Source organism: Malaclemys terrapin, chromosome 1 (assembly GCF_027887155.1).
Source record: "Malaclemys terrapin pileata isolate rMalTer1 chromosome 1, rMalTer1.hap1, whole genome shotgun sequence".
Taxonomy (NCBI): Eukaryota; Metazoa; Chordata; order Testudines; family Emydidae; genus Malaclemys; species Malaclemys terrapin.
The window spans coordinates 220,277,495-220,300,668 of NC_071505.1; the positions used below are offsets into that span (position 1 = coordinate 220,277,495).

General features: G+C 44.6%; 1 protein-coding gene across 2 annotated transcripts in view; it reads right to left on the bottom strand.

The window, feature by feature from the left end:
* Positions 1-21,872, bottom strand: part of MSL3 (MSL complex subunit 3) — a 35,684-nt gene extending 13,812 nt beyond the window's left edge. Inside the window, exons 1-13 of one of the 2 annotated variants that reach the window (XM_054007813.1) lie at positions 21,747-21,872; positions 18,682-18,764; positions 16,049-16,144; positions 15,496-15,596; positions 13,399-13,487; positions 12,392-12,514; positions 11,770-11,930; positions 10,503-10,640; positions 8,859-9,017; positions 8,063-8,325; positions 4,737-4,846; positions 3,874-3,973; positions 3,177-3,261 (exon numbers count right to left, since the gene is read on the bottom strand). In XM_054007813.1, coding sequence (XP_053863788.1) covers positions 3,177-3,261; positions 3,874-3,973; positions 4,737-4,846; positions 8,063-8,325; positions 8,859-9,017; positions 10,503-10,640; positions 11,770-11,930; positions 12,392-12,514; positions 13,399-13,487; positions 15,496-15,596; positions 16,049-16,144; positions 18,682-18,764; positions 21,747-21,845 — 1,607 coding nt within the window. In that variant the 5' untranslated portion in view covers positions 21,846-21,872. The remainder of the gene's footprint in view (positions 1-3,176; positions 3,262-3,873; positions 3,974-4,736; positions 4,847-8,062; positions 8,326-8,858; positions 9,018-10,502; positions 10,641-11,769; positions 11,931-12,391; positions 12,515-13,398; positions 13,488-15,495; positions 15,597-16,048; positions 16,145-18,681; positions 18,765-21,746) is intronic. The other variant, XM_054007820.1, reaches the window with a different exon arrangement.
* Positions 21,873-23,174: the final 1,302 nt, after the last annotated feature.

The following is a 23,174-nucleotide window of genomic DNA, read 5'->3' on the forward strand; positions in this document are numbered from 1 at the left end:
CCACAGTTCCCAGTACCTGGCCAATGGAAGCTGCAGGCAGCAGCCCCACTGCACCACCGGAGATTGCAATCGACTGGGAGATCCTCTAGGATCAACCGATCGATCATGATCGACTGGTTGGTGACCACTGCTCTAGGGAGAAAAATCCATTGAATTACTTTGGAGTATAAATATCCTTGCTGAATAGATGCTAGCATACATGCTAAGAAAAGCAGTTTAGTGTCTAGCTAATAAAGATAACGGTCCTTCCTGCTGGGACAATTACAGCACAAATTCAGAATCTATTTTACAGAAATTGTCAGAAATTCACATAAAATAGGAGTAAGACCTTCCTATAGCAAGAGCTACATTTAAGAAACGCTCCTTTAGAGGGGCGCACAAATTAAAAACCAATACTTCCAAGAGTCTACAGCGGGGGGGGCAAACTTTTTGGGCCGAGGGCCACATCTGGGTGGGAAAATGGTATGCAGGGCCGGGGGGCTGGGGTGCGTGAGGGAGTGCGGGGTGTGGGAGGGGATGCGGTGTGCAGGAAGGGGCTCAGGGCAGGGGGTTGGGGTGCAGGAGTGGTGCAGAGTGCACGAGGGGGCTCAGGGCAGGGAGTTGGGGGGCAGGAGGGGTTCGGGCTCCGGGGTGGGAGCGGCGCGCACTGGGGCCAGGGCAGGCTCCCTGCATGCCTGCCCTGTCCCCGGCCCTGTGCCGCTCCAAGAAGTACTGGATCCGTAGTTTGCCCACCCCTGGTCTACAGATTATAAAAATAGTAATTCAGTATAAGAGAGGGATAGAATTAAAAAAGCATCAGTCTCCTTGGTTTGGAAAGCACGTCACAAAAATTATTTAGGAAGCACCATGAAACAATTAGGTTTCTTTAAAAACTTGTAGCACAGTATACTGACTATAGTAATAAAAGTTTCATAATCAAGAAAGATAGTTGGAGGCCTTTTTCTAAGATTTTGAGTTACAATTTGAATGTGCCAGCAGCTTGCTGATTCTAACCTCAACAGATAGGCTAAGATACATTGTGATAAAAGCTCCATCACATATGAAGGCCATAATCATTTAATGCCTTAAAACGTAATAAAACAAGTTAAAATGGATTGAAAACCAAATGAAAGGATTTTCAGGAGCAATGTATTTAGTCAATTGAATAGCTTTAAAAATATAGGCTACTGCACTCTCAATATAAAATTGGGAGTGTCTTTAAAAGCAGAAAGAACAGGAGTACTTGTGGCACCTTAGAGACAAACAATTCAGAGTAGCAGCCGTGTTAGTCTGTAGCCGCCAGGACTCCTGTTCTTTTAGCGGATACAGACTAACACGGTTGCTACTTTAAAAGCAGAATGACAGTATGTAAGCCTTGAAAAATGAAAGCACTTTTCAGCGATGCCACGTTTGTTAAGCAAAGGTTTCAGACTACCAGTAGTCTAGGGATGGCAGAAAGAAGCTCTCACTACAAGACACAAATACACGCTTGATATCAATATAGTACCCAAACTTTTCAAATAAGGGTATAGGGTCAAGTACATTAATTTTATCTTTAAAAACAGTCAGGAAGTGCTTAGACACTTCGATGACTGAGCCCATATACGGAAGACTGAAAGGGACAGAGCAACAGAAACTATGCAATGAGTGAGAGATCAAAGAAACACTAAGCAAGAAGTTCTGCTCAACCATCACTATGAACCAACAAGAAGAGTTTATTTTTATAAGTTAAAACTTGAAATAATTCAGCAACATCTATAATTAGGTATCACGTAAGTGATTAAGAGTAGAAATTTCAGCATGATAATTTGATGGAAGTCTAAGAGAGATATGGACTAAAGGATTCTGGCAAAAATTCTAGTTAGCCACTTGTGAAAAGCAATTTTTTCCCCTCTCCATAACTTGTGTGTAAAATACCTTTAAATTTTTTGCCCAATGGCAAGGATATGCAAAAAGATATTGTGCCTTGCCTGATAAGTGTATGTGATAATATTTCAAGGCTACTATCTAACAAAATGCAGATATGTACATACTATGGAAATGAGGAGTTGTCATCCAGACATGGGTCGCTGAGGTACAGCAAGGCGATAAACTAACAAACTAACACCTTGCGTCTGTTAAGCATCAAATAATATTCAACCCAAACAAAAACAAAATCCAGCTGCTGAATAATGGTGATCCTGTTACAAGCATATTATGGTAAGTAAATGTTCATTACTGTTGGAAGGTCTTATCAAATAAAAATAAGTGGTCAAAAACCTGACTCGCCAGAACTGTAGTTATACGCTTTCAAGTTATACTGTGGTAAACTGTAACTATTAGGATTTGTTTTATTTTCAATAAACAATCAACACAGCAAAAGTAATTTCATATGTTCATAAACTATATAGACATGATAATCTTACACACCTTCTGATACATTAGTTCCATATAACCACTTTTCAACGTGTGACTACTTTGAAGACACACACAATGTGACATTAAAAGAGGTTTATTCATGTTCTTTCAATGCCTTCCTGACCAAGTACATTCAGTTTACAAGATTTTTATAGCTTCAACCTTGGCAAACTTGTGTTGGGACCTAAAATACAAGTTGGTTCTTTCCTTTTAATAAGTTAACATCTTTAACAAAGGTTCTGGGGTTCTTCCCTCAGCTGTATCTGTGTAACTTCACTATCTTCAGGTTATGACCTCAGTGCAAGCTGTGCAGATGTAAGTTAATGTTCATTTATAAAATTTATTTCCAGGCCAAGACAGATGCGATATTATATGTCTGGTGGTCAACAATAAAAGTTTTATGTGCTATAATTCTGAACCACTGTATGCCCATCACAGACTACAGATGAAAGTTCTGCTTCCCCCTCGAGTCTATCAATTACAGAAGCACCTTAACAAAAGTTATGACAAAGTTTAAGGACGATAATTTGCTCTGGCAGTTGCACCAGATGGAGTCAATGACCTAAATTGTCAAGAATGACTAGTGATTTTTGCATTCCCAATCGCACGCCTGAAAGGAGTCTGATTTTCAATGGCACTCAGAGCTTCTTGGAAGAAAGAAAGAAAAAAAAAAATCAGGCCTGTTAGGATATTGCATCAGGCACCCAAAAATCAAGGCATCCAAAATCACTAGTTACCCTTGAAAGCTTAGGCCAATATTACCTCATCATTTTTGCACGTAATATAGGATGTCAAATTACCTCAAGAACAGTTCAAAATGCTTTACCAAAGCTTTTAGATTTTTGTCAGGAAAGCACATCTTCCCCAGTATCTCTGGAAGTTTAACTGTAAATAAACAGAGAAATAAACAGTTTAACTGCTTTTACCCAATATTTGACTTAATACTCATAGAAGAGGAATATAAAAATCTCTCCCCTAGCAGCTTTTCTTCTCTTTCAAAAGTATTTATAATCACCATCACAAAACACTTACCGTACATTAGAAATATCATGAGGAAGTTAATACTATTACTTCTGTTTCTTGACATACACTGGAGATTATATATCTTCAGTGTAACTGCTACAGAGCCAGCAAAATCAGCTCAGAACTCTGTGGCTTCAGCACCCAACAGGCAGATTTTAAATGCTCATATAAAGAACAATTTTTTTTTAATGTATTTAAAATCTAATGCACATTTTTCAAAATATTTTACTGCAACTAGACAACTGCATTAAACATAAAAATTTCCATTTTGCAATGCTGTGATACCAGTGTGAGATATACCAAGTTTTTTTAAATGGCTGTTCTGTAAGTGCACATGGGACCTAATAGTTTTAAATTATGAGCCAAATTTACCTGAGGCCACTATTGGAAAAAAATTAAAACAGGAATGTAAAACCATCAATTTAGATGTACAGCATACAGATTGTGTTTCATAAAACAAGGGTTATGTTTTACCAAACATCCGTAGCAAATGCTGAGATCCATAGATGTAAGAGGGAGGAGGTGGCTGATCGCTTTGGGGATAGTTCTCTGGCATCAGTTTCCAAGACAACACCTAAATACAACATGCTGGTTAGAAAAATATATCAAGGTGTGATCACAAATAGTATAGCCTATAGCCTGACTTAATTCACACAGAAAACTGGATTAGAGGACAATCAGATTTTTTAAAATATTTTCTTACATTCCTCCTTTTATTTAACTTTCTTGTTTGATGTTAAAAAGGCTATTTAACACCATTCGAAGCTTTGCTGTACACACTACAATACTGTAGAGTCCAGGCCTCCTAAACACAAATGCACTCCTGACTGTCTTGTAAATTAACTTATCCAACCAATGCCAGCACAGTTCTAGGAATAAGCATTTTCTTATGTAACTAGTGCTACAGAGTTAACAGCGGAAACGCAGAATGCTGTTTTTTCATCAGCACCTAGGGAAAAAAAGTACAGTAGCTCCATTTTTCCCAGTCACACTAATTTCTCAGAGTAGTAATTTTAAACGAAGTATTTTGCTTAAAGGTTTTATTGTGTTTATACACACACATTTCAAAGTGACTTCATTTTTAAAGTAAATGTTGGACAGACAAAAAGCCAACTTGGCCACAGAATTGAAAAGAAGTCTTCAGGGTGATGGGTGGACTGGAAACTAAGCATATAAACCAATAAGTAATGAAACTACTATTTTACTCTGAACTATAGAGATGCTACTGCCCTGCTAAAAAAAATGTTGCATTTTACAGGGTCCTAAGTTTTTTCACATAAATCTAACATCAGTTTGGGGCACCAATTGTGGAGATGATTCTTCAGCATAGCTATTACCTCATTGAATTCATTATTTCTTCTACCTTCAAAGCCAGCAAATACTGCACTCCCTTCTTTGCTAGGAGTCAGAGTGATAGGTGATGACGACCCACTATGGACGGGCGTTTCTTCAAAAAGTAAACAGAAAAATACTTTACACAAAGATCCATAAAATATGGCGTTTATTTCATTCAGCTAGAAAGGTCAGTTTCTTATGCAGCTATTAAACAGAGTCAAAGCTTGCTGCTAAAACTTTTAAAATTTTAAACATAGGAACAAACTGAATATCCAAAGCACCTATCACGAGTTTATCAAGTCTGCCCACAAAAAAACAAAAACAAAACACCATTGCCTCTTCAGTTCTGACCTGCACCAATCAGTAAAGTCGGCAGCTTTTGTGTAAAGGTATCAAGGGGGAGGGCAAGTGGGGCAGATGGGTTTAAGCGACAAGAGTTCCAGGGCTTGGTCCAATCCCCCAGCACACCCATTGGCTTTTCAGCCTTCAGCCCTGAAACACTCTTGCAATACTTTAGAAGAGGGTCAGTGCTAGAAAAACAAATTACTTCGTAAAACTGATATTGTAGTTGTGAAAGCGTTGTGTCCAAATAAATTTCCAGATCAAATTTGTTCAGGTTTACAAATGTTTTCTAACAGACAGCACTGCAAACTCAATCGAGATGTTAAAGTCCAGCTGTTTTCTTTCTGGTTCATACATTATCACTGCTAAAAGACTAAAAAGCTCTCTTTAGTTGCCTTTGCTGGAGAGGCAGTGGTCTAACAGGAGAAATAATTAGAAGACAACGAGTTTTGCACAGATCATCCTACCACTGGAACTATTAATAATTCTGGTTATTTAACAACCAGAAAACTATCCATTTCACTCCCGCAGCTGTGTTGATTCACCAGTGATAAAAATAAAGTATGCCTATATGTAGGGCCCTACCAAATTCAGGGTCCATTTTGGTCAATTTCACAGTCATAGAATTTTTAAAAATAGTAAATTTCATGATTTCACCTATATAAATCTGAAATTTTACAGTGTGATCGTAGGGGTTCTGACCCAAAAAGAAGTTGGAGGGGGGGGTCGTAAGGTCATTGTGTGTGGTGAGGGTTTGCGGTGCTGCTACCCTTACTTCTGCACTGCTACAGGTGGCGGCGCTGCCTTCAGAGCTGGGTGGCCAGAGAGCAGTAACTGCTGGACAGGAGCCCTGCTCTGAAGGCAGTCTGCTGCCAGCAGCAGCGCAGAAGTGAGGATGGCATGGTATGGTATCGCCACCCTTACTTCTGCGCTGCTGCCTGCAGAGCCGGGCCCTCAGTCAGCCGCCGCCACTCTCTGAAGACGCAGCAGTAAGGAGGCATGGTATGGCTTTGCCACTCTTACTTCTGCGCAGCTGCTGGCAGGGCGCTGCCCTCAGAGCAGAGCGCCCAGCCGATAGCTGCAGCTTTCCAGCCACCCAGCTCTGAAGGCAGTGCAGAAATAAGGATGGCAATACCATGATCCCCCACTAAAATAACCTTGTGACCCCCCTGCAACTCCCTTTTGGGTCAGGACGCCCAATTTAAGAAACTTTGGAATCCCCCATGAAATTGGTATAATATAGGGTAAAAGAACACAAAAGACCAGATTTCATTGGGGGGGGAGGAGGGGGGGGGAGGAGAGAGACGACACCAGATTTCATGGTCTGTAACGTGTTTTTCATGGCTGTGAATATGGTAGGGCCCTACCTATATGACTGAATAGATAGAAGAACTCTGCAGATCTGCTCCTTTTATTTTTTTTAAAAACGACATTATTTTTATTCTGAAAAACTATGACTTTATGACCCTGTTCCCTGATTTTGCTTTGGGACAGACAACAACATGGAATCCATTTTTAGAGTAATTTTTCCAGATGATCAAATCTCACTTAAATGTCTGAATTAAATGAATTACAAGGTCAGAAAAGTCACACATGCTTGTGGACAATGTGAATGAGACAATTTGTGCAGACTTGAACTAAAAAGAGCTGTTCCTGTGAATGCCACTCAACCATCACAAAGCTCAATTGAAAACCTTTGGCCTGATTTTCAAAGCTGCTGAACATCATGTGAAAGCCACACAACCAGTTTTTAATCCAACCACTTCAGACAAATCCTTGTAAACCTATTCGTCCAGAGTGTCTTATAGAACAATCCTAGTGGCCTCCCATCTGGTGGGCACAGAGCCATTTGTGGCTGCCTATTACAGACCCTCAGAGCACCTCACCCTACAGCCAGCCAACAGAAACCCCAGAACACTGGGAAAGCATTGGTCTGCAACTCCCCCCACAAGTCCCCAGACTAGTCAAAATCTGCCAAGAATACTGAGTCCCAGTGGACACCGCCCTCCCCACCCCCGGCCCACATCAGTGGGATGAGCAATCACCTGGGACAGCCTACAAGAACAGTAATACATCTATCAAGTGTAATGAGCTATGAGATGCCCTCTACTAGTGCAAGTGTGAATAAGTAAAAAGTTTCATTTGTTGCCCACAAAGTGGCATAAAATGAAGTGTACCTACTATTAGTTTAGAAGCCATAGAGAATATAGAAGGTTTTAGCTAAAAAGGACAAAAGTAATTAGTGAACAGGACAGAGAAAGGGGAATACAAAGTTTTTCTTCCAACTCAATTTACAGTTCCTATTTCTGACACCAAAGCATCATGGATATTATTTTTTTATTTTTAAAGGGGAGGCTGGGAGGGACAAGAGTAAGGTAGGATCCTTCATACTGGGCAATGGATTCTTTATAGTGTGTTGGAAATGTAAGAAGTTTCAGAACAGAAACTATTCTGTGCATAAAACAGTTATACTGGAAAGAGTACGTATAATTCAGCACACTGGAAACAGCTGGCCAACAAAAACATTCCAGTACTTCAGAAGTGCTTTGCCCCTTAAGAAATGGAACATCCTGACCAGCTCTTCTCAACTCCCTAAAAAGTTACCTCCTTCACAACCCCAGCATGCAGCTCCATCTCCTCTTCTCTGCCACGTGTCACAGCTGCAGCTTCTGTGTGACAGTAGGCCAGTCACCACTCAGGGTCCTCTCACTTAGCTGGCTCTCCCTTTACTACAATCTCACCTCTCCACTACCGGTCCTACCTACTTCCAAGTCTTTACCGTGATTCTTACAGAAGCCATCCTCTGCCCACTTTCCATTACTTGCTTAAAACTCCCCCACAGTCGCTACAGATTTCCCATTTGTACATAAAAAATTAGAGGCAAAAGGTTAATATGACAATAAGGAACTACTGAAGACAAACATATTTGTTCTGCAGCCCACAAAGGTGTTGTGATCTACAGTAATATCATAAAACTGCAACCTACTCTTTTCCAGATGCAAAAACAGTTTTGGCATTGAAGCAGGCGTATCGAGATGCCGTCGTTTAGGTTGTGGAGATGCACTACTTTCTGACAACCTGTCACAGTTCGATGTATGACGTGTAGAACGCCTCAGAGACTGTAGTATTTCAGGCTCAGCTTTTCGCCTCTTGGGTGTTGCTGGCTCACCTGTTGTAGGCTGACTGTCTGTGGATTGAGGAGTTGGTGGATTCAGCAGAGGTGGACTCGGGGATAGCTCCTCCTGATTTCTAGGAAATGAGGAGAAAGCCTCTCATATAATTATAAAAGAGAACAGCTTTCCAGATTTAAAAATAAAAAATCCCGTCTTCTCGGATCTAGCTAAACAATGGTCCAAATTAGGGTTAAAGTCTCCTTTCTAAAATTGGGGAACAATGTGGCTTATTATTTAAAAAATTGCATTCCCCAAATATAAGTATTTATTTTTCAAATGCTGAAGCCCTTTACACCAATTAAACAGAAATGTAAACCTTAATCTAGTCCCAAAATTTCAGTTTCCTTCTATACCACTTAGTTCTACCTTAATTTCTTTCCAAGGTTAAGTTAATCTTCTGGTTGCAAGAAAAATTCCAAACCAGGACAAAAAAACCCCACAAAAACAATTGTTGGAAGAAAAGAGTTCAAGATTTTATAAAAGCAATTCTGAAATACAAAAGCAACATGTTATGATTAATCACCCTATCTATTTCAAAATGTATTTCAGTGCTCAACAAAATAATGTGTTTGCTGCCTCATGACACAATTCAGAGTCTACCCAACTTACCTGTTAGTGTTTGCTGCATTTTCTTTGATTGGAAGAAAGAATTTGGATGAAGTCACCTTCTTAAACTGTGCTTGCTCATAGGGATAGAGCAAGATCAATGGAAGAATGAAGTCAAAGGTTATCCTCAGTCCATCCACCATTTCTTTACATAACTCAACACTAGAGAAAAGGTTGAAAAGGAGGAAGAGGAGAATTCAGTTCTAGATTAGGGAACCGCGGCCAATGGGAGCTTCGGGGGAGGTACCCGCAGGCGAGGACAGCGCGTGGAGCCCTCTGACCCCCTCTCCCAAGGGCCACAGGGACATGGTGCTGGCCGCTTCCGGTAGTGGCGCGGCACGGGGCCAGGGCAGGCAGGGAGCCTGTCTTAGCCCTGCTGCGGGCTGCCACCACCCTGGAGCCGCTCCAGGTAAGGGGCGCTGGGCCAGAACCCGCACCCCGAACCCCTCTTGCACCCTGCACCTCAACTCCCTGCCACACCCCTCCTGCACCCCTGCCCTGAGCCCCCTGCCACACCCCTCCTGCCCCTCAGCCCCCTGCCACACCCCGCACCTCCTCCTGCACCCCAACCTCCTGCCCTGAGCCCCTTCTTGCACACCGCATCCCCTCCCACACCCTGCACTCCCTTCCGCACCCCAACCCCCTGCCCCAGCCCTACATTCATGTCCCTGCATGCAATTTCCCCATCCAGATGTGGCCCTCAGGCCAAAAAGTTTGCTCACCCCGGATCTACAAAATAGGGCAACTCTTATCTCACATGGGTGTTGTTAATATGGGTGAAAAACTGGGACACTCCCATTAATAAAGACACCAAAGGAAATACCTGTAAGTTCACATAAACAGACCACAGAATGGTGTGCAAAAGTATGGGAGAGAAAGGACAAAGGACTACAGCTTTTGGGAAAGCATTGTTTTTCAAAGAGTGGATACCATTTCATTATTTAGTTGACTCTTTGTGAACAGTAAGGAGGACGAAGTTTCTCTAATTTAGGTGGCAGATAATCCCTTGACCTTAATTTGCTTGTAAGTGACAAAGAGTCCTGGAATTGTTACTACTTACAGCAGTGGCGGGCAACCAGCGGGCCGCGGGCCGCATGCGGCCCATCAGGATAATCTGATTGCGAGCTGAGACACATTTTGTTGACATTGACCGTCAGCAGGCACGGCCCCCCGCAGCTCCCAGTGGTTTAAATTAACACAAAATTACATTTAGTTCTCTATTCCTATTTCTGATGTCTCATGATAAGCACTGGTTTGGGATACTGTACTGCAAAAAGAACTTAAGTATCATTATCCTATCAAAACAGTCAATGATACATGATAGTACAAACTGAAGCACTGCAAGGAATAAGCAATTCTGAATTGCTAAAACAGAATGTGACCAAAAAAATTAAAGTTTTTTTTTTTTTTTTTTTTAAAAGGATTAAAGACTACACCCCAACTTTAACCTGAAATAGGACAGCCCATCCATTCGGACTGTTACTTTAAGAGGAGTTAACCTCTGAGGAGGAGGGATCATATGTTTCAAAAAATCACAAACATGCCACGTATGGATGGTTTTATCTCTACACACATTTATCTTCACTGCATAGTGATGCTTGAGGTCAAGAGCATTCGGCAGCCTAATCACACAAGAAAGTGACTTGCCTGTAACTGGTGTCCTCTGAAGGCATTTTGTGATACACCTGCACTTTTGGAGTTTGTGCTTCTATAACTTGACCAGGTGTCAACTCATAAAGCTCAAAGTTTAACTTTGCTTCAGCAGGGGGTGTCTCACACCAGCCCCTGCAGTGGAAGATAGGTACCTCTTAGTGCTCAAAATTAAATTCCTGTCATGCAGAGGTGAAAATGCCCCATATATACAGAAATTCTTAACAAAATGGCTAAAATAGAAGCCTCAACTTATGTGACAGAAGGGGAGAGTGATGCTTTATTGTAATGTAAGTGTAGAATAAATACACTTAAAGAATTAGTTAGCTTAAATTCAGTTAAGGAAATGTATGTGCTATAATGAAAGGCCCTAACTAGCAAGTAGAAAGGAGGTCTTGAAAGTAATAATCTAAGGCCAGAAGAAATTAACTAGGGAGGATGTTGGTTCAAAGAATAACTAATAAGGTAAGGTGAAGTCTCTAAAAAGAGGGCCTCTGACCAAAAGGGGTGACTGCAGATGGTTTTAAATAAGAGACAATCTGTCCAAGAAGGAGCCAGGATGGAGCGTCCCATCCCACAGACCAGTATTATTTTAAAAAGTAAAGCCCCATGTGAACCAGGTGCAACAAAAAAAGCTATTGGTCAGCAAGAAGGAGGAGAGGCCTTGGGGAGAAAGGAGGCTGTAAATCTAGTCTGAATTAAGACTGGAAATAAGGGTGAACTGTCTCAAATTGTTTGGTAGCTAAAGTAGTAATAGCTATGACATTATTTGTTTGCTGAAGGGTATAAAAAGTTATGAATTTGAGGGTTCTTTGTCAGACCCTACCTGATCATGCTGAAGAACGCCAGGATGAGAATGCCAAATGTAGGGGAAACTATTTGTAAGTATACTGATCACATGCTTATGAATGCTTTGTTGCTGTATTGGGTGTAGAGACTGCTCATCCTTTGGGCTATCAGGCATGTTTAGAGCAATTGTATAAAATACCATTTGGCCTTTGGACTTAATAAAGGAATTTATGGTTAAATTAGTATTGTGGTAATATCCCTGTATTATTATTAGCAATTCCAACATCAACTCTTTGGATAATAGTAATTCTCATCTCTAAACAAAGTTTTCCTGATATTGTTGTGCTGTCTTACACACTGGGGTATGAGTCCACTGTATATGGATGGGCACAAAAGCACACATTGTCTAAAACCTGGGCTTGAAATTCAAATCCGCTCTTCCTCTACACCCAAACAAATGGTAGACATTACTTACTTCTTTTCTGGTGGGATATAATGAAGGTTCATGTTGACATGTGAAGTCATTTGATGGTGCCGAGATCTTTCATTAGCTGAAAACGCTGCATTAATGGCAAAATTCTTCACATACGACTCCAAGATAGTTATTATATTTCTCTGACAAGGCAGTTTCACTAGCTGAAGAGACAATTTGATGACTGTCAAATAATACAATTATGGATTTAAGAAATGAGCCACAACATTAACTTGTGACCCACTGCCTAGCCTAATTAACTAGCCTATTCAACAAAACTTTATACATATATTTCAAATTTGCTCCTTAAATTATACTTTTGCTCAATCCCTTGTGTGTCCAGTTTTGGGGAACATATAAATATAATAGCAGAACGGGATTAGCTCAATGTTCTATTCCAAATTTCCTAAAACAAAACCAAATAAAGATGTGAACCCCAATTTTACAGATTAATATATTGGTAATTCAGTACTCTAGTCATTTAGAAGCATTATCCCCTGAAATCTTAGAAGTTTTGGTGTAAAAGCAAGTTAGCTAAAATAATGGAAATCACTACATGCAAGTGCATCTTTTGACTGCCTTCAGGTATTTTTTCATATACTCTCCCTCATTTAACCAATCATACCCGTTTTCTCCTGTTAATATAATAACAGTCTTCTTCAAGCTTTTTTTTCAAAACTTCAGGAATTTCTATGCTTATTGCTCTTTCTTCCATATCCCTTTTAGTGTGAATCTCTTGTTCTTCTTTCTGCAACAGCACAGATCAGTGTAAGAAAAAATGATTAGTGTTACTAGTTAATTACTATAGTATTTTAGGCAAAACTAGATCAAATATTAACATTTCTGCAAAATAGAAACTGAATCTAATTACTTGTATGGTAAAATACATGTAAGAGTACAAAATGTAGTTTCTTACAGTAACACCTTCAATTTATTTGAAAGTCCTGTTTTAAAAATTCTATTCATTTTTTCAATGTTTTCCTGTTTGCTTTTTGCTCTTTCACGTTACATTTAATTTAATAATAATTTCATTATCAATTGGGTCACTTTCTATTTGTTTATAACCAATTTCACTTTCAAATGATCTCTCCTGCCGTGTTTAGATTACAAACAGCTTTCGCACACCTGTTTCCACTGACGTTTTTGTACAGTGGAAATATTTCTGCTGGTCTTAGATTCTTACAAATAGGTCTAAATTTTAGCCTAATTTGAGTTGGCAGACCCTCTTTAAAGAAACCGTGTACATCAGCCATTAAAATCCTGATGGCATTAGAATCTGCTTCACCTGAAGAGACTAGTAACATTTTACACTAACTATAAATCCGGGTAGCGCTGTTTGCTGGCAGACCTTACGAGTGGAAATAGAATGAGAGGAACAAGTCTAAGTTAATACATTTTGTATTGAGCTCAATGCCATCTAAGGGAGTAAAATGTCATCTATGAGTTTGAATAGCTCTACTACAATAAGACCTCTATTAAGAGTCAATAATCATGAGTTCTAGTCCTGGCCCTATGACTACATGCTGCATGGCCTTGAGCAATTAATTCACTTAACCTGTCTCAATTTTCCCAGTTTTCAATCATGTAAAGTACTAAGTATTATTAAAATTAAGGGAGCTCATAGGAATATACCATGTCTGTCCTCTCTTCAATGTCACTTTCTTCACTTTTTATTTCTTCATCGGTTCCTTCATCACTGTCATCAGAAGAACTACTTATAGCTGTTTAAGAGAGAAATGAGTTATCTTTGATATTTAGCAAATTTATTCTGGATATTACATTGGACATAGATTCATACCCAACAATTTTTCACTTTGTAACGTTTAATTCAAGGCTGTTTGGTTTGGTTTTTGTAATGAGGTATAAACTAGAAATGCTGAAGGAATATTTTAAGTATTTTAGCGTGCAATAGTTCGGAAGCTCAAACAAACAGAATGTTCATATATCAACTTTAAATGATGAACATTCCCCAATATATGCAAATTCACAAAATTTTTCAACAACCAGTAGCTCTTTTTAATTTTCACTGGACTCTTTCCTCCCCCCGCCCCCAGCGGCATTCCCTGCCCTGCCCCCCGCATGGAGCCGGGGGCAGAGCCGCGGATCCCGGATCTCCATCGTGCCCCGGGCAGGGAGCTCCCCAGAGGCGCCCGCACGGGTGAGGAACGCGCGGCTCCGGGAGGGAAGGGGGAGGCCAGGGGGTGGGTTACACTCGCCCCCCGAGCCGGGGGTCCTGCTGCCCGGCCGGGCTTTTCCACTGGGGTCCGAGCCTAGCGGGGAAGCTCAGGGGATTTTCCAGCGCGGTGCAGACCCGGGATCTTTGGAAGAGGCCGCAGAGGAGAAGACCCGCAGGGGAGCGATCGCTGTTGCTCTCCGAAGCTGGGCTGGGCGCCCGGACTCCTGGGTTCTATTCCCCAACTCCGCCTCTGGCCTCTGCTGCAGGGCCTGGGGGAGCCACTTCCCCCTCTGGGCCTCTCTGTCCTCTTTAGATTGTGAGGGCAGGGACTGTTTCTGGGGGTGTGGGTGGGTGCAGTGCCCGGCACGAGGGGGCCCTGAGTTGTAAGCAAAAGGTTTTAAATAAATATCACTTCATATGCCCAAATGCAAGTTGTGAGCAAGTTATAACAAATGTTGAAATGAAAAAGTTGTAAATAATAATGGTGTAAAGATGTCTGAATCAGAGGAATAATAATGGCCAGCATACTAATGAAGTGTTCACACTGCAAAACAATACAAACAGACCTTAAAGTTACTAGAAAAATGCCCTGGGCTAGATGGCTGATGGAAGAAAGAGGCCAGGAACAACCACCAGCATGCTGGGGGCAAGAAACACACCTCTTTATCATGCAGGTAGGGAAAAATCCTGTTGCCCAGAAGATCAGGACAAGCCAAAATGGTAACTGCACAAGCATCAGAGTCCTTGCACACCAGGCAAGGCCAACAGGAGAGGCTGGGGCCAGACAGAGCAACACTACTCTCAGATCAAAGGTAGAGGCCAGATTTTTAAAGCTATTTAGGTGTTGCTGTTCTCAGCATCGCAACAACTACATGCCTAAATCCCTTTCTGAATATGAGATTTAAGCTCCTAAATCAGTTAGGTGTTGACATTCTGAGAGCAACAACACATAAATAGCTTTAAAAATCTGGGCCAGAGTGCCCAGAAGAGCTGAATGAGGGTGAAGCAAAGAGTACTGTCTGCCTCAAGGGTAGGGAGAGGAGAAGGATATCTTGGTGTAACAGCTGCTCATTTTTTATACAAAACATATTCATATATTTCATATGGTTATATTAACATTCTAGCCAGTGCTATTACATGCCTATAATACCAAACCCAGTAGCAAATCAGACTGTTCAATTTGCACAATTACAGTAAAATTTGTTTTATGAATGAATTGATGATCGAGTTCATAAAACTGAATATCTCAATTTACAGTAGATATAGGATATATTGCAGTATGGTGCCCTGCATTGTTTTCTTGTCCTTCAAATTACTGCAAAGTGATTACCAACACAATGAAGGCACCAGAATATGAAGGGATGTCAACTTGTTCGTCATCAACATCGCTTTCGTTATGTGACCCCCCCCACATCTACTCAGGAAAAATTGTTCATATAACTGGTTGTTCAGAAGTTTGTAAAACTGAGATGCTACAGTAGTTTAATAAGTTAACAATTTTGTAAATAGCATTATGCAAGTGTAGTCATCAAAACAAAGAGAAGACAACTCACAATTTTCACTGCTCTCATCGTTTTCCTCAGCAGGAAGGCTTTTTAACACAGAGTCAACACCAGGCAGCCGACAACGTCTCTTCTTCCTTCCCTTTCTTCTCCTAAAGAAGAATTTGAGTGAATTGTTCAATCTGTCATTACTTCACTTGTTTACTACTGCTGCCAAAGCATAAGAAGCAATGCTATATGCAAAAGCAAGAATAAACTATGCACAGGCAATAAGTGTTTGTGATTGTATTTATTATTTCAAAAATAATTTACTTGAGGGACAATATTCGGTGGTGGACACATCAATGTTTTACATTTTACTATACTCCTGCCACCCTGTTCTTCTCTGCGGCCATAAAAGGCTAGCAAGTATTACAGACAGATATTTGTTTTTGGGGAAAAAGCCCTGCTTCAAGTCTCCCCAAGGTACTTGTCAGTGATGTTTCTTCCGAAGGATGTGGATCCAGTACACAGGAATTTTATATCAAGTCTTCTCTTTAAGAACTTGTATACAGTTATTTTGAATGAAAGCCATTTGAAGTCAAGAGATAAACATATTCCTTACATGCGAGCTACAGCTTTTCTTGCCAATTTACGTTGTAATCTGCGGTTTTCGTCTGTATCACGAAGAACATGATCTTCAGCTGCCCATCTATCCCAGCTAAATATGGGGCAAAAGAAAAAAATGTTAATAAATAGAAACTGACTTTACGAATAAATACTGAATGACAAATGTACATTTACAGTAATCTACAAAGTAATATTTTAGTGCTCTTTAGAAGCAAAATCTGGAATTAAGGGGTACTATGATGTAGACTTGCATCTTTTTGCACCATCCTTTGGCTTTATTTTTCCAGAGACAGACAAAAAGACACTTTCTCCTTAACTTTACAAGTTGAAGTACTTGAAGCAACAAGATAACGTTAAGGAATATTCTGTCAACATCAGAATGTTTCCAGACTTCACCATCAAGCAACTCAGATTATGACAGAGACAGAGTTTGAGTTTCTAACCACACAGGGGCCACAAACCAACATGTCAACATAAATCAATTAGTCCCATAGAAAGCATTTATTAAAGGCATTCACAAAATAAAGATTACTGAAGTCCTCCTTTTTCATTATAGTATTATTTCTTCCTACGAAGGTATAGTAATCTTTATATTGAAATGTTCCCAATTAATATAAATACTACAATTATAATTACACTCAAATTATCAATGGGTAATCAGTGCAACAACAGAGAGATATACAACTTTATAATCCTGGAACCTAACAGTACCCTTTTTATGTTAATTGGAGATCTCCTGAAATTTAGCAAGGCTACTCCTTTTATACTCAATTATAATACTAAGTAACTTTAAACTGCCCTTTTCCATAATTATATTCCCACCACCTTCTTACTGGCTCTTTATATTACACATCATTTAAATTAACATCTGTATCAACGTCTTTCCCATACTATCAATATAGATAGCATTTTAATAAAACATTCACAACTTTTAAAAGTACTCATTAAAAACCTTGCTCAAACCAGTTATAACCAAAACATAATGGTATTGGAACCCTGAGCCATATCCTTCCTAACTCTTACTTTCCGATAACTAGGGTCTGATAACTTTCACGCCCGCAGGGTCTTAAAATTGGTCAATTTCACAATTTCAGATGTTTGCATCTGAAATTTCACTGTGTTGTAACTGTGGGGGTCCTGATCCAAAAGGGGATCGTGAGGAGGCCCAAAGCTGTTGTAGGGGGGTTGCAGGATTGCCAGACTCACTTCTGTGTTGCCTTCAGAGACCATCTTTGAAGGCAGCAGCTGCGGAGTTTCCCGCAGCTGGAGGAGGTTCCTGGAGGTGGAAGTAGGTGCGATCTCCCCAGTGCTGCTGGGAGTGAGTGCTCCAAGCAGGGGCTCCTAGCTACTATCAGGGCCAGTGGTGGATTAAGGCATAGGCTCATGGGGCCCATGCCTAGATGCCCCAGACAATTTCAAAAATGGGTGCCCTGGCCCTGGCAGAAGCCACGGGGTGGAAGCCCCGAGCCCCAGCAAGCACTGTGGGGGCTGAAGCCCTGAACTTGGGTGCCCTGAGCCCCGCAGAAGCCAAAGGGGCTGAAGCCCCAAGCCCGGGCAGGAGCCAGGAAGGAAGGGGCAGAGTCCCTGAGCCTGGGTGGCCAGAAGCCCACAAAGGAGCCTTGGGGGAAAGCAGCTCTGAGCCAGGGCACCCCAAGCCCCAGTTGGAGACATGGGGGGAGGGAGGGGAGGAACGGCAGCCTTGAGCCTGGGCAGGAGCCGGGGAGGGAAGGGGGGGATGGAAGCCAGGAGCTGTGGGGGGTGAAAGCCCTGAGTCCGGACTGGAGCTGCAAGGGGAGCAGCCCCCGACCTAGGTCCCTGAGCCTGGGCAGGAGCCACGGCAGGGGGGCAGCCCTGAGTCTGGCAGGAGCTGCGAGGGATGGAGCTGTGGGCTCCCAGGCCAAGAACTACTAGGAGTGAAAGCCACAAGGCCTGGCTGGAGCCGTGGAGGGAGGTGGGTGGGATGAGGAGGTAGGGCAAGCTGGGCAGGAGCTGGAGCTGCAGGGTGTGGCAGCCCCCAGCCTAGGTCTCTGAGCTCCGGATGAAGCCTGGGCAGCCCCCAGCCCCAGCAGGAGCTGCCGGGGGGCGGGGGGGGAGGGGGAGGGAAGAGGCCCAGAGCCATGGCAGGAGTTGCGGGCAGCGATAGCATCCCTCAGCCCAGGTGCCCTGAGCACTGGCAAGAGCCGCGGGAGGCAGACGCCTAGAGCCCAGCACTGGGGCTGCTGCAGCGCAGAAGTGAGGGTGGTACACATCACTTTTGCGCTGCCTGTGGAGGTGGGTCTGATCTCCCTCCGATAACAGCTGTGCAGGGGAAAGACATGTCCTGTCCCTCCCCAGCCCAGCTGATTTTGGGGAGATCAGATTTCACAGGGAAGGGCTTATTTCTCGGTCTGTGATGTGTTTTTCACCGCCGTGAAACTGGTAGGGCCCTGCCCATAACACTATTTCCAACTTTCTTACACTAGCAACTTCCATTTCCCATACTCCTCTACCCTTACGCTAGTTTAGGCCCAAAGCCTAACTTCTACTTATTTCTTACCCTACACCATCCTGTAGGCTATGGCATGCCACTGAAAAGATTTTGTAAACACAAAAACTTTTTAAATAAAATGGTGCTCTGTATATTCTCACCTTCTGTTCCAACCATTAAAATGGATCAGATATTCTGGAATCTTTCTGCCCTTCTCATCTTTTCCAACAACAATATCAACAATCTGAAAAAGAAAACAAAGAATGTGGCATAATACAAAGATTACAATGCACTTTCTATAGAAATGAGTGTTTAGGGAATGAGTTTGTGGGCACAAGAAAGGAATGGATACTTATGAGTAAATGGAAACCTAATAAATTGCCTTTGAACATCCATACTGCAGGAAATCATGCACCTTCTCCTGAGCCCATGGAACTACTAAGAGCAGCAAAGATGATAGACAATGTTTGTGTACTGACTTGAGATCTAAACATTGAAGAGACTACCAATAGGCCCTGCCTTGTCCTCATTTCCTATCCATCTCAAAGCATCCCAAAAAGTGCTCCGAAGAAGAGGGATGGAACAGTGTGGATTCGCACATTTGGACAAGTAGCTTTCTTATCTCCTTCATGCAGACCCTTAATACAGGAGACTAACCAGTAACATCATGGTACAGAAGGAAAATCAAATGCTTAGTTAAAACTATCTTCTCGTGAACAGCATATAGGGCCAAACTGCAGAATTAAGAGAACAATGCTTTGCGAATTTCTGAACTGAACTCCAAGTGAAATAATACGATAGATTTTGAGAATGGAGATATTCTTGATACTAAAAGCTAATACAGCCATAGCCCCTCACAGTGTGCGCTTTTATTTCATCTAGTACCGCAATTCTACCTACTCATATAAACAGACTTGAATTCAAAGTACTTTCACTTTGATATCTCCCAAAAAACTAAACAATCTAGAAGATTGAAGGATTGCCTTAAATCTTGCCAAATAACTTAAAATCTAGTCTGGACAATTGTGCCTCACATAAGAATTAAATACACACTCAACATACACACCACACATATCAGGAGTGTTATATAGTGCTTCTTAGGAAAATCCCTTTAGAAACCTCATCTCTTCCACAATGTTCACATTAATCAAGTCAATCATATTAACTAGAGATGGCCTGGAATATTCTGTTTGGATTTTTTTGGGCACAAAATGCAGCTTCCACAATTTCAGTGTTGCTGAATTTTTTCTATTTTCCACTGGAAAATCAAAACTAAATATTCAGTTTAATTGAAAAATTTTTGTTTCAGGTCAACATTAATTTGTATCCACCTGCGCTGTTGCAGTGCCTCGTGTAGTTCAGGTGCTTCATGCCCGCATTCTCGTCTATGAGCCTGGCTCCCGCACTAAACCTGTAACACATCTCCTGTGATGCACTGCAGTCTTCTCACCAGTTGAATCAACGCAGTCCATCATAGGAGTTGTAATCCAGCTAAGGAGCCAGGGTCATAGAAGAGAATTGGTCTTTTTGTTTTTCTATATCTTTTGCAAATACATTTGGGAGCATTAACAAAATAATACACAACTCCACCACACCCATTGTAAGGAGCTCCTACAGGCAACTAACCCAATGGAACTCTAAAGGGAGCAGGTCAGACATACAAGCCTGGATGTTCTTATAGCAACTAAAAGGGCAGTCTTCAAAGAGAGAAGCTGATAAGTCCTCTATCACAGAAATTAAAACTGGACTTAAAGGTTTCACACTATCCTTTGGGTGTGATGGGGGAAAAAAAAAAATCAAAGTTGCTGAAGTCCCTGAAACTGGAAAGACAACAATCTGCACCATTACACAGCCTGAGTTAGTTGTTAATTTAAAGGGTGTTTCAATGTTATTTATTTAACACCTCAAACCAATATTACATTTATTTTTTACACCTTTTCTTTTAAGTCAGAATGCCTAGAAATCAACCACTTAGCCAACACTATGGGCTGGTCTACACTGGAGGGGGGGAATCGATCTAAGATACGCAACTTCAGCTACGCAAATAGCGTAGCTGAAGTTGAAGTATCTAAGATCGAATTACCTGGAGTCCACACAGCTCGGGATTGACAGCCGTGGCTCCCCCATCAACTGCGCTACCGCCGCTCGCTCTGGTGGAGTTCCAGAGTCGACGGTGAGCGCGTTCGGGGATTGATATATCGCATCTTAACGAGACGCGATATATTGATCCCGGATAAATCGATTGTTACCCGCCGATACGGTGGGTGGTGAAGACATACCCTATGTAATACATCACACTGCCACTTTACCCACTCTGCTTCTGCTTAATTCAACAGTAGCTTTGACCTGAAGTCCCAACTTAAGATGCTTTTACCAAGGAGGGCTCCCTAACACTACTGTACCTATTAAAAGCTCATAGGAGTGAACTCTAGCGTGGAGACTGTGTTGCAGGTGCACAAGGAATTGAGGGGTGGGCAGGTGTCTGGCCCAGGCCCGTTCACACCGCTCCTGTGTCTAGGATATGAAGAGTCCTGCTCTGATGGGCGGTCTCCTCGCTCACAGCTTTTATTACCACGAGCGAGCCCGTGACTGGCAGCCCCAGCACAGCTGCCACCGTCTCCCACGCCGAGCACATCCGCCCGGGAAAGGACGTTAACCAAGCCAGGGACGAAGCGCTTCGCTGGCGGCCTCGGCCCGGATGCTCCAAGGTACCGAAGTGCCCGAGCCCGACTGATGCCCGGGAACTGGGCGCCCGGACCGGGGCCGCTGACTCCCGCGCGAGTCCCAGGCGCTAAGCGCGGCGGGGAAAGGGGCCCAGCAGGACGCGGGGCTCAGCGCGGCGGCGGCCGCAAGGCAGCGAGCGCTGCTGCCCCCTGGCGGGGCCGGGCAGCGGCAGCAGCCAGGCCCCGGTGTGACGCTGCACCGCGCCGGGGGCGGGCGGGGCAGCGCTGGGGGCGGGGTGCAGGCGGCGGACTTGAAAGCGGAGCCTGCCCGGCGCGAGGCTCCGGCGGGAGAGACCGGGGCGCCCGGCTGGAGACAGCGGGCAATGGGGGGGAGGGACCAGGAGCCCCTTGGGCCAGACCCGGGCGGGGCGGGGCCTGTCTCGCTGTGTCTCACACACACACACCCCGCGGCCGGGCGGAGCAACCGCTTCCGCCGACTGCGGGCCCGGCGCGAAGGGGGGGGGCGGGGCTGGGGAGCGGCGCGCGCGCGGCCGGTGGGTCACCTTGGCATCATAGAGCACTTGGGCCTTGGTGGGGTCGGGCTCGAAGCAGAGAACGCGCTCGCCTCGCTGGAACTTCAATCTCATTCCCCGCGCGGTCATTTGTTCGTCATGGCGAAGCGTGGAGAAGCCCCGCCCCCTCCGGGGATGGGGCCTGAGCTAGCCCCGCCCCCCGGCCGGGGACCCTGATGCGGGCGGGGAGCCGAGCCGCGGAGACGCCCCGGAGGAGGGGCCCCGCCGTGGGCACAGAGACGGGGCGGGGCGGGGGGCGAGGAACGGCTGTAGCTCCCCTGGGCTGCGGGATCCACGTGTGGTGCCAAGTGCGCGTTTCTGCATATGATGAGCCAGTCACCATCCCTGGGAGGTTATGGCCCAGTTGCGCTCCTCTTCCCTCTTCGGTCCCAGTCCCTCCTGGGCTGCCTTTCAGGCCCTGGCTCCTTCCCTGAGTCCCCTCATAGTCTCCAGCAGACCCCCCAGCTAACTCACTCTGCCTTTAGAGTGGTAGCTGTGTTAGTCTGTGTCAGCAAAAACAACGAGGAGTCCTTGTAGCATCTTAGAGACTAACACATTTATTTGGGCATAAGCTTTTGTGGGCTAAACCCACTTCATCAGATGCTAGGGTTACCATACGGCCGGATTTACCCGGACATGTCCAGCTTTTTGGTACTCAAATTCCCGTCCGGGGGGAATTGCCAAAAAGCCGGACATGTCCGGGGAAATAGGGAGGCAGCATTAGGGTTACCATACGTCCGGATTTTCCCAGACATGTCCGGCTTTTGGGGGCTCAAATCCCTGTCCGGGGGGAAATCCCCAAAAGCCGGGCATGTCCGGGAAAATCGGGAGGGAGGGCTGGGCCGGGGTCGCGGTGCCGGGCGCACGGTGCCGGGCCGGGGTCCAGGGGCGCAGTGCCGGGCCGGGAGCCGGGCCGGGAGCCGGGCCGGAGCCGCGGGGTCGGGCCGCCGAGGGGGTGCGCTGGGCCGCGGGGCCGGGGGGTCGAGCCGGGCCGCCGGGGGGGTGCGCTGGGCCGCCGGGCCGGGGCCGTGGGGGTGCGCTGGGCCGCGGGGCCGGGAGCCAGGGGGGGTGCGCTGGGCCGGGAGCCGGGGGGTCGGGCCGGGAGCCGGGCCGCTGGGGGGGTGCGCTGGGCCGCGGGGCCGGGAGCCGGGGGGGTGCGTTGGGCCGCGGGGCCGGGAGCCGGGGGGTCGGGCCGGGAGCCGGGCCGCCGGGGGGGTGCGCTGGGCCGCCGGGCCGGGAGCTGGGGGGTCGGGCCGGGAGCCGGGCCGCCGGGGGGGTGCGCTGGGCCGCCGGGCCGGGGCCGCGGGGGTGCGCTGGGCCGCGGGGCCGGGAGGGTGCGCTGGGCCGGGAGCCGGGGGGTCGGGCCGGGAGCCGGGCCGCTGGGGGGGTGCGCTGGGCCGCGAGCCGGGGGGGTGCGTT